Below are 12,237 nucleotides of genomic sequence, written 5' to 3'. Positions count from 1 at the left end.
TCCACGAATTATCATTCTCCACGAATTAATATTTTAGGGTTATAAAGTCTATTTTTCTTGGTAGGTATAAGAGAAGACACGAAATTACGTCCCCACGAACCTGTAAATTTTTTTAAGCAATCTACGAAAACTGGCATTCACAAATTTGAATAGTTTTACAGTATATTTTACCGCTAAAGCACGGTATTCAATTTGTCTGCACCAGTTGGTAACGTGCGTTATATATATATCTTCTGCACCGCTTGTTCTGTTATAGAACTGAAGACATCCAAAAAAGGCATTCAATGCTTAAAGGGACATAGCCACGATTTTGGTCAAAATTGTTTTTCCGATTTTAATGTTTACAATGCTTCACTAAGGCATTTTTAATAGGCAACCAGAATTTGAGTATCTTTTGTTGAGTTTTAAGCAGGTTACAGAGCTTACGTTCTTTGCTATGTAAACAAAGCTTTTGTTTACATTTTGAATTCTAAATTTAGACCTAAAATGAATGTGTTAAACGTTAGAATCTATTTATTCATGCTTAAAATAAATAAGATGATAGACAAATCAGCTTAAAAAGATGTTTTACTGGTATTTTGAACCTATGTAAACAAAAAAAGGGCACGAGCCTTGTTATATAACAAATCATTGTGAGCTTTGTATCTTGCACATAATTCCACTTCCGACTCTCAAATTTCACTTGATCATTAGAAATACATCCCTTACGCATTTTAAGTAACAAAAATAGTAATATTGAATTTGACCAAAATCGTGACCATGCCCCTTTAAATGTATAATGATGGTTCGGCCATGGCCCTATGGACTTTCATGAAACAAAAAAATACTAAATATCTTTAAAATGTTTTGAGATCCATACCGGTCAACTATGTATATTTTTGCTTCTAATGTCATTATGATGCATTTAATGGTGTAAAGTAGCTGTCTTTAAACCACCAATCCCCCTCTTTTGAAATAGGAAATGATAATAAATGTTGATAGTATCCGAAATAGAAAAAAAATAAAGCTTAAAGATTTTTTACAAGCCCAACAATTACGTGCATTTTCCTAGAAACATTAAATATATCACTTTCTGCGTAGTCATGCATTAATAAGGTTCTACCCAATGTCAGTAATTGGCTCGGGATCATTAAAAGTTTGTAAATAGAACGGGCGCATAGCATTTCCCTTCTTGAAAAGTATTACTGTGAAATATTTCAACATGAGTGTTTGGCAAATATTTCTCCTCTATTTTCTCAAGTTTAGTACTTTGGATGGTTCTTCATTTTATCAACAATTATACTTGTTGGGAATGGACTGTGGAAATAGTATCACGAGTCACATTATTTCAGGGAGCACTAGAAATGTCAGATCTAGGGTAAGTCTCATTTACACCGAGGGAGGATGGTGCCACAGAGTAGATGAGATGTTGAGTCCACATCTGACAATATTAATTTAAAAAAAAACCAAATTTGATGAATTTTTAAATTGGCGCAGTATTTAAACAAAATGATTCAAATTTAAAGCTTCAGTATGCACAAAAAAGTTTTCCTGTAATATTGGGCGAACATGCAAAGGTAAAACTTGGGTTAATTATTTTATGAAATACACTTTGTAGATAGAGTGTGCAGCTCACTGCTTGACAACTACAGGCTGTGAAACCATTTTGTTTGACAATAAGATCTACTACCGACGTGATGGGTTTTGCACGCTGGTCACTGAGTCGTCGCCAGTAAGTCCGTATGTATTGGAGAGCAACTCGTCTGTATGCTTCATGAAAAAAATATCCGTGGAAACAACTCACTCAACACCCACTGAAACAATCAGAACACCGACAACATCTTCAATGACATTGACAAAAACTACACAGTCGACAGTGACACCGACAACAACGACATCGACAACAGCTACAACTTCACTGACAACAACAACCACATGGACAACAACTTCAACTACACTGACACCAACGATAACTACACCGATACTGGCAACAACAACACTGACAACAACTACATTGACACCAACGACACCGGCAACAATGACAACAACACCGACAACAACTACGACTTCACTGCCAACAATGACAACAACAACGACACCGGCAACAACTACGACTACACCGACAACAACGACACCGACAACAACGACACCGACAACAACGACACCGACAACAACGACACCGACAACAACGACAACGTCTATGGGAGAGGTATTGTTTTATTTTGGATTTTACACTGTTTAAAATTAGCTTTAAACATACTTTACGGGATTTATAGGATTGCTTCTATATTAACATATTTTAAACATAATTATCAAGTGTTCGTCTACGAGGGTTGTAAGAAAATTGTTGTGACAAACCGGATGTTGGTTTTTCTACGTTACGGATACTAGTGAAAATTGTCATTGACGTTAAACAAACCAAAATAATTAATTTAAAATTCTTCAACCAGTAAAAGTATTTTGTTTATGTACCTTTTTCTACATTTATATCGACAGGTGTTCTATACCATCTTATAACGGTTTTAATAAATCAAAAATAATTTTTATTCATGTTTTAAACACAATGCATAATTAAAGCTAATCCTCAGAATTGTATTCACAAAAATTATTCCGATTCCGACAAAGCATACTAGTACGGCAGGGAACAGTTAGGAGATTTGAACCTGCCACATATTTGTTTTTGATCGGAACCACTGAGCCATATTGTCCAGTATCTACAAGGTTCATGATATTATTTCCTTACTGTTATTGTTTAGGCTCATGTTAACACGAAGGATTCGCCTAGGGTTTGAAGAGCCTATTTCAAGATTGCCAACTCTTTTTTTTTATCACAAATGATTTTCTGGTCATTTTCGTATATGACATGTACCGAAATTGTTCCGATACCATCCATGAAACTGAACCCAATGATCAAAATATAGATAGAAGAATTTAGATTTTGTCCAAAAATTTCTATTTTTGAACGATTATCCGGTTTTCTGAAGGTGAGTGTTGGCATAATTATGCTTGGATGATTAACTTTATAATAAATGAACCTTTGTAGGAGTACAATATTAGAATTTACACGAAAGAAAAAGTAAAAATGCTTTGAAGCGCGAAAAATTGCAATTTGCCTTTATATTCCTAGAGCACATGTACTTATAATTATAGCTGTATTTTGTAGGGAAAATAAAACTATGAAGGGGGATGCTTCGTGACTTCTTTAAGTAGATTTAAATTAAATCTTTGTACCCTACTTTGTATACATTGAAACTTCTGTCACAAACAGATATGTTCAACTGGTATAGAGATATTTTGAGAAGCATATGTTTGGTCACTGAAGGGAGGTAAGGTATAAAAACAATGAGGATTGTCAAAATGCTCTTTTGCATTTTACGTCCAATTAATTTAAAATAAAGACTTATAATCATTAATTCTGTTACCCCTTTTCTCAACCATAAACATTGATGCATTGAATTCGATTTTGCCATTGATGAAATGATGTGAAGGATGCTGCCTTATAGATAGAATATAATGAAAAGAAATTTAATATCGTTAATTTTAAAAATGCGATTTTTAATTGTGTTAAGGGCAATCGTATATAACAGAATAAAACACAAAACAGCACAGTATCACGACTTGATACAACACACTGTCATGCTAACAAAAACTCCCAAATCACGCTGTCGCGTATACATACACGAAATACATACTTACTGTCTTGAAATTTAGGCGATATTTGGGCGCGGGTAAGATAATGTAACAAAGGGCGAGTTTGATATACAATACACTTACATATAATTACTTAAAGCATTATTTTATGGAATAGTAAACAATAAAAGGGTACCTGAAAAATATGAGCTGAAAGGAGCTCAAACGCGCATAGTCTTCACTCATATTTCCCCTATTTATTTTATAAAGAAAACATTTTTAGAATTATTCCATTACAATATTCTGCACTAATTGGACTGGTATATTATGAAATAAATATTTTAAACAGATACATATTGTGTTTTACTTCAAATTCAAAGAATTCTTTAAATTCAATCCTCTGCACCAATTTCGATTGATTTTCTCGGAAAAACTACATTATGAAATGAATATTTAAAGACAGAAACATACTTTTTAATTCATTAATCTTAGACTAGAGACTATGTAATCACTTCATATTGGTGGACGACCGAGAATTTCAATTTTCCGAATATTAAGATAAATTTAAAAAGTGTCATAATTAATAAAATATATTTTTGAATTGCGATTTGCGATCTGTGTTTCAAAAAAAGGTTTGCCGTGTTTTGTGATTAATCTTTTATCTTTTGACTTGACTATATAGGTCTGATATCTACAATGTATTTAACTGCATGTCTGTCCGCCAGTTTGCATTTCTATCTAAAAACGCCATATATCCATGCATATATCATTTTGTCTATCTAATCAAAGATTTCGCGGGAACTAACAATCACAAATGCTTGTAGTTTGCACATACTCTTTGATTGGGCATGCTATTTGGTGGGCTCTATTTTAGTATTAATCAGAATAGCGACTTTGCTTATTTAGTATATTTACGTCAGAGTGGGGATATTTCTAGGGAGCATCGGCTCACAGATATATTGTATTATGTAAAATGTACTAAAGTGGTACTAAAAAGTATACATATTACGCTATGTGAAAATACATCTATTGTTTTTCATTAAAAATTACCTTCTTTTTTAATAAACTCAGACCATCATTGATATAATAGACAACCTTTACAACATGTGCACCATGAACTCTCAATACGGTAAAGCCATAGTTACTACCGATGGGGTTTATCTCTATGACAACGCCGCATCACTGACCACTGGGGCATGTAGGACTATGACTAATGCAGAGTTGTTCCAAGGATTCACCTCCCTCCCTGATAAGAGCACGTGGAAAGCTCTGCTTACCTACACCAATACTTTTTTTGACCTAATTACAGGTATGTTGTTTTGTTTAACTGCAGCAGCTGGCGAAAGGTTAAATAGTTTTCACGTGCAACTGAGGCAATGCTTTCACAGATCAAATAACATTAAATGTATTTTAGAATCTCTCTCTCTTTCTCTCTATTTATCTATCTATTTATCTATCTATCTATCTATCTATCTATCTATCTATCTATCGTTCTACATCTTTCAGATGCTGATCAAGTGTACCGATGGGCGAAACTCTCTGGAAGTATTGTCCCAGTATCAAGGTACCCCAAATCCAAAAAGGATTACATCGCAGATGCCGTTTTTTACACTCCTATAGTCATCTTTAGCGGTGCTCAATGGGCGGTTTACACACAGTTAACCGGCACAATGACCTTGTTCTTCTTTGACGCGTCCACAATCTATTACTACCGCCACCAGCCGCCTCACGAAGGCAGTTTCTCTATTAATGACACGACAAACGTGGATAGCAACGGGAACCCATTAAACCTGTGGTACAATCTACCCAACAACGTGGTGGGCGTCACCGAAGATGACAACTGGTCCAAACGTTTTATCGTCGTCGACGTTAACCTGAATGTGTATTCCTACCATTTACCCGACCCCTTCAACGTCAACACTTTTCCGCCGATATGTGTCCTACAGGGACAGTTACGGTTGTGATCGGGTTGAAAGTAACTGCTGTTAAAATGTACGTTATTAAGGTTTTCCTACAGCTTAAATTCAATCCTAAACAAAAAATTGGTTCAATGTATAATCTGCATTCTTTTATTATAATTTTATCAAATTAAGTGTGAGTGATCGGCCTTCTGAAAGTTTGATTCTATTTATCACCATCAATCAAAACAAATTTTGTTACTGTATTCTAAAAAGAGCATTCACATTACTAAAACAGACATCATTTAAATCAGTTGATGTTTGCAAAAATAGTTTGACAAGAAAATGAAGGGAAGAAAATCATTATAGAAGACTTAGAGGTAAATGTGATATTATTACGGCAATATGGCGTTTTGTTAGTTAACAAGTTAACAACTCATAATAAAAATTGCTGGTACACTGCTTCATTGTGCTCGCTTATTTAAAAAAAGTGGAAGTTTCCGCATGCATAGCCTGATCGTATGTCAATCATTGTTTGCTTTGTTTATATGACGTAAAATCGCTTTATTCGTGTCTATGAATATTTTTATAGTGAGTGTAATGGAAACTATATGGAACATCATTCTTTTCACTAAAGATAATAGATGAACCAAAATTTTAATGAAAATCTATAGCACCATTTGTAAAGTGTTGAACATGCATATCCTGATATAATTGATTGTTTGCTATTTTATAACCCCAAAATAATCGGGTTTTTTCGTGTCTGTGAATTCCTTGTAGCGAATGCAGAAATAATTATATATGGAAATTTGTTTCACTAATAATGATAGATGCACCAAAAAATCCATTGAAAATCTATAGCAATATCTGTAATATTTTGAGCAAGAATCCGCATGTATAGTCTGATTGACTTGATTGTTTGCTATTTTATATCCCGTCGAAATCGGGGTCTTTTTTTCGTGTTTGTGAATTATACATAACGAGAGTAATAATAACAGTTTACTATATATAATACGGTGTAATTATATTCATTAAAGATGATAGATTCATCAAAAATTCAGTTGAAAATTTATAGCAGCATTTGTAATATTTTGAACACCTGGTCATTTAGTTTACAGAACGGGCGACGTGGGTCCATTATCCCGCACACCCCGGCGGTCCATATTGCAACGTGGTTTAAGACAGGTTTCTCAGGTTAACCCGAAAACCGCGAACACCGCGGTAGGGTCGTCAAGCAAGTTAACATCGCCGCGGTTTTAACCATCGATTACAGGTGATGAAAAGTATCAAACTGAAACGCGAGTTATCTCCCTCGACTAAATATAATTGACTGCTACATGTGTACATGTAACTATGTATATCGTATAATTATTTAATGGAACCATCTGTAATAAATTTAATATTTGATATTTTTTTATTCTTAAAATTGTTTAATTCATAGTGTGTGACATTAATTATTCAGCAATTCTATTTCATTTATTTACTTGACAATATATATTTTAAAAATCATTAAAATTAATTTGGTCTATTTAGAAATAGATAAATGTGCTTGTTAGTCGAATTTTTATTTCTTATTTTTCAATTTTAGTAAAATTTGAAGAGTATTAAAACTTTTCTGTTTAATATATGCACACTGCATAATTCAAATTAATGAAAAGCTCTTGCCGATCCATGTATAGCTGTGTGATCGAATTTTTAACAAATATTAAGCCAGTTTGCTATCATAAAAAAAACCAGAAAGTGGCATTTGCATGTATTTTATCGATTATATTTGTATTTTGTATGTATTTTATGTTCTTAATCTGCGTGTCCATGGGCAAAGTTTTCTGTACACTACAAGTAGTATATTATCATGCATGAAACAGCGCGTTAACCGCTAATCATGTTATGGATTTATGGCAATTTGAGGTCGCAATGACATTTTTCAGTTAGACATCAGAGTTAAGTTGATAATCCAGTTGAAAATCTAATGCATCCGTTTTTAATATTTTGAATACTTGATCGTGTAGTGTATTTCAGTTTTCATAACGTCACAAATACCACTGAATTGTGTTTTTCTTTGCTTGATCGAGAAGGCTATTCGTTGTTGAATATGGGATAACTCCTCCTAAGGTAGTTACATTGAGCAACGCTTTTAGAACACTAAGGAAACTTCACCATTAATTTTATAGTGTGACCCCCCCCCCCCCAAAAAAAAGTATGTTTGGTCCCCATACATACACTATATATTAAGCACTCCATCCCTTAACGAAATACAGGCATCAATGCAAGTTTATTTTATTCTATATACTGTGGTTTCATTTATATTCGTTGAATACCAGTTTTCGTGGATTTCATTGTTAAGTTGATCCACGAAATTGTTCAGTGAAGTGTAATTTCTATTAACTTTTTCTATTGATAGGGTCATTGGCCCCGAATTTACGTATCCTTGAAACTGTGATTTTCACTTTATCAACGAAAATTGATACCCTTGAATATTAATGAAACCACAGTAAACGGTCTTCTGGGGAGATCCTACAATCGTATTTCTGGTAATTTTCGCGAGGATATAATTTTTCCTTTTTTGCAATCCCTTTACTTCGCAAAATATTCAATACGCAGAAATTTTATCCGATATTGTTTGTTATTAGAATCTTTTTAAATCCCAAAAATGACTATCGTAAATAAGTAAAAACATTTCAATATAGTCGAACATTTTGAGACACGCGAAAAAAAAACAACAACCCGGATATACAGTAAAACATGTACATGTATATACATAAACAGTCCAACTTCTGATGTAAGTTTCACAAGCCATTTTCCTGCTTAATCTAATTAAATCGCAAGGTTCTCCCTTTTTACATTTATTTTACCTACTGGACGTTTGTTTATGAAAACAAGAATTATTTCGTATGTACAATGCATGTCAACTTTCTCTGAGCTTAATTAATCTTTCTTTTCGCCAGAAATACTAGTAGTCCAAGCAAAAGGTCATCTTAGATTAATCATTACTTTGCATAACATTACAAACGTTATTTGAACAAATAAATTTGCAATAATTTATACTTTTTTTTTGTCATTTTAAGATTTCCGTAATTATAAATATTGATGTTGGTAAATTTCGTTGTAATTTATTCTAATATTTATTGTAAAAATGTTATGTTATAGAAATGTCTTGAATAAAGAATAGTCAACTGGAAGCTGTCTTTTTTGTTCTCTTTTTTTATACAGATTGGGACACGGGCTCCCCGAATGTGGAGGAGGAGATTTTATAGTGTTACATCTTGGGTAGGGCTCCATCCAGGTGTGGGCATTGTTGAAAATGTAAGATCCCGAAGATGAATATAATGAATATCATAAAATGCAGTAAGATAGGAATATATAAACAAATACTGTAAAAGTGGTAATTTACGCTGGTGGTAAAGTACGCGATTTCTGCAGTCAAACAATACGCGTTGGTATTAAATTCGCGGATTTGTGATTCGTCATACACAAGTTTTGATTTTTTTACCATTCGCGCGGGGGTATTGTACGCGGTTTTCAAGCTTACCGCGCAACTATTGTAACACCCCCCCCCCCCCCCGCTTAAATAATCACTTTACAATATTACTCTGCGTGAATTGATTCGGGATAAAATCAACAATATGTGAGAACTATTGAGAAAAATAGTACTGTGTTTAAAAAAAAGGAATGTTTATAAAACAATATACACATCTTTTAATCATGTTGTCAACCACATGGACTTAATTTCTTGAATTTTTTTTTTTACTTTTCAATGATTTGAACTGCACGTGTCTTTAAAAGCACCGAGTCTTGCAAAAGTGAAGGTTACTCTGAATGATAATTTTTTTCCCAGGGAATATTCATGGACAGTTTTGAAAAAAAAAGTGTATGAGTTACTTGACTGTTTATATAATAAACATCTGAAGAAAAACCAAAAATATGTTAATATTTTTTTAAATGATAGCTTCGTCGAGCTAAACCACCCTTCGATGTTATGTGACTCTTTATACAAGATATTAATATGAATGAAGGTATGTGTTATTCAAATATTATCATTCTTTTTTGCTTCCAATACTCCGTATGTGGTCATAAAGTTGGTTTACGAAAATTGGAATGTGAATACAACGAGTGAAAAATTGGAATTTTTATTTGAATCCTAATCTTCTATTAAGTAGTTGTATTGATGTATTAAATGTAATGATTTGTTTTATTATAATTTTATTTTAAATACTGAAATCTGATTGCTTTAGACGCAGTTGGCAATCCGTTCTATTACCCTCAGCGTTAGCAACACACTTGGCAACTGGTAACACAACGAATTGTTACATGCGCGTAAATTAAGCGCGTACGGTTCGCCATAGAATTCACTTCATTTGTATATATAAGCAGTAAAAAAATATTTTAAAGATAAGACATTCAGTATAATAAAATAAAAAATGCCTGTTTGGGAGGGTAACTGTTGAAATTGCTATTACTTAAACAATAAGATGCTTTCGTTGGTGATTCATTCGAGATATGAAGGTAGCGACATTGCAGAAAAAAAACATAACCCGCGTTTCTCTCAATCATAATGAGGTTATAAAAATAGATATTTTATGCAATTATTATATTTAAGGAAATGTGAGCATCAGTTTCAGTACATCGGTATTTAACATTTGTTTTACGAAAAATTGACCAGATGAGAATTCATTAAATATAACAACATGACAACTATATTGTACCATCTCGTATTTTATTGTTTCGTTTAAATGTGTGCAGCTCCCAGCGTTGGAGTACGACCGTGAAATTTCTCAGATTTTTCTATGTTGAATTTCATTATTTAGTTTCCTTTTTTCGCGTTTTTCATTATAAATATCTGTTCATTTTTTTTTTTTTGCGGAATTAGTTAAATCTAGAGTTTTCTACAGCTGAGTTAACTCCTAAATAATAAAATACCAACTAGAGCAAAGCTCGTTGCAAAGCAACGAGTGGGTCTTCCGTTAATGTCGAAAGTAAAGCTGGAAGTTCCTGTAAGAAGCAGAGCTCTCAAACCAATAACAAGAGTAACTAAAAAAAAAAGATAAAAATAATCGAAGTATTCCTGGTACGACTTAACAAAATACGAATGATTTTAAGTACGACTTAACAAAAACCTTTCCGATTTCAAGAACGACTTAACCAAAAAAATCCGAATGTGTTCAAGTACGACTTAACAATTATTTTTGGTACGAGTTAATTTTACTTTGAACATTTCGCTATTTTTTAAACCAAGGACGTGGAATGAAAATTTCCGGAAAAATCAATATTTAAACCCCAATAACTTTGTAATGCATCGTCTGATTTTCAAACGGATTTCAGTTTTGAACTCAGCATGGAAATTACTGTAAAAACCAATTTTTTTGAATTTTCATAATTCTCAATTTTAAAATTTTTACGTACGCAAACGTAAAAATTTTAAAATTGAGAATTATGAAAATTCAAAAAAATTGGTTTTGCTTCCAGTTTCGACCGGAAGTGTCCGAATTGAGTTTCCAGCCTTATGTCATAAGTAAAACGGTAGTTCTACCTACTCTGTAAATCTCATAGCTTTATCTTAAATCGAAAATGAGAAAAGCTCCGGACAAAATCACTTTTTAAAACGAGAAAAACGTCAATATCTGACGAATTTGATGACGTCATCAAATATTTTTTTCATATCATAGAGATCTTTTAGATATACATTAAACCTGTAAATTTCAAAACAATCGATGCAAGCGTTCATGAAATATTTGAGTTGGAAAAAAAATAAAAAGAATAATAATAATAAGAATAAGAACTAGAGCAAAGCTCGTTGCAAAGCAACGAGTGGGTCTTCCGTTTATGTCGGAAGTCAAGCTGGAAGTTCCTGTAAGAAGCAGAGCTCTTAAACCAACAACAATAATAACTAAAATAAAAAGATGAAAAAAATCGAATTATTCCTGGAACGACTTAACAAAATACGAATGATATTAAGTACGACTTAGCAAAAACTTTTCCGATCTCAAGAACGACTTAACAAAAAAATCCGAATGTGTTCAAGTACGACTTAACAATTATTTTTGGTACGAGTTAATTTTACTTTGAACATTACGCTATTTTTTAAACCAAGGACGCAGAATCAAAATTTCCGGAAAAATCAATTTTTAAACCCCGATATCTCTGTAATGCATCGTCCGATTTTCAAACGGATTTCAGTTTCGTATTCAGCGTAACAAATTCTATAAACCTCGTAAATATTTGAAATTGAAACAAAAAATTCGAAAATTCGAAAATTTTAAAACACTTCCGGTTTGGACCGGAAGTGACGGAAACTTAATTCCAGCCTTATGTCCAAATAAAAACGATCATTGCTTCAACACAGAAAATTCCAAGTCTCTATCTTGAAGCGTTTTTGAAAAACGCCCTGGACAAAATCACTTTTTTAAAACTTAAAAATTGACGTAACGTAAAAACGGAAGTGACCTTGTAGTTCAAAATTTAACATCTTTAAGGGACAATAATGCTTCATAATCCCTGAAAGTTTCATGTAAATCCGTTGAAAACTTTTTGAGATATTAAGCTTTAAAAAAATAAAGAAAAAGAATAATAATAATAACTAGACACGTTCTCGTTGCGAGCAACGAGGAGGTCTTCCGTCTGATTTTAGAAATTGAGATTTTTGTTTGATCTTGATTTTGCTATTTAACAGCTATACATGATTTAAAACAGGAGAAGAGGATCTTCATTTTAAGTGCCTGATACTATTTTGTTT

The 12,237-nt window shown here is 32.8% G+C and overlaps 1 protein-coding gene across 1 annotated transcript; it reads left to right on the top strand.

The window, feature by feature from the left end:
- Window positions 1-1,201: 1,201 nt before the first annotated feature.
- Window positions 1,202-5,644, top strand: LOC128184709 (uncharacterized). Its single transcript, XM_052854283.1, has 5 exons — window positions 1,202-1,357; window positions 1,598-1,818; window positions 1,999-2,188; window positions 4,681-4,918; window positions 5,116-5,644. The coding sequence occupies exons 1-5, from the start codon at window positions 1,202-1,204 to the stop codon at window positions 5,571-5,573; spliced, it is 1,263 nt and encodes a 420-aa protein (XP_052710243.1). The 3' UTR covers window positions 5,574-5,644.
- Window positions 5,645-12,237: the final 6,593 nt, after the last annotated feature.

Source organism: Crassostrea angulata, chromosome 5, assembly GCF_025612915.1.
Source record: "Crassostrea angulata isolate pt1a10 chromosome 5, ASM2561291v2, whole genome shotgun sequence".
In the NCBI taxonomy this organism is placed as follows: Eukaryota; Metazoa; Mollusca; class Bivalvia; order Ostreida; family Ostreidae; genus Magallana; species Magallana angulata.
Note: the sequence above shows the minus strand (reverse complement) of the source record. Positions and strands in the feature narration are given on the sequence as shown.

What these genes read in the sequence shown, in the direction of transcription:
- LOC128184709 (XM_052854283.1), top strand. Translation starts at nt 1,202, where the DNA reads ATGAGTGTTTGGCAAATATTTCTCCTCTATTTTCTCAAGTTTAGTACT. An exon ending in ACAATCAGAACACCGACAAC is followed by an intron (nt 1,819 to 1,998) that starts ATCTTCAATGAC and finishes AACTACATTGAC; the next exon opens with ACCAACGACACCGGCAACAA. An exon ending in TTTTTTTGACCTAATTACAG is followed by an intron (nt 4,919 to 5,115) that starts GTATGTTGTTTT and finishes TACATCTTTCAG; the next exon opens with ATGCTGATCAAGTGTACCGA.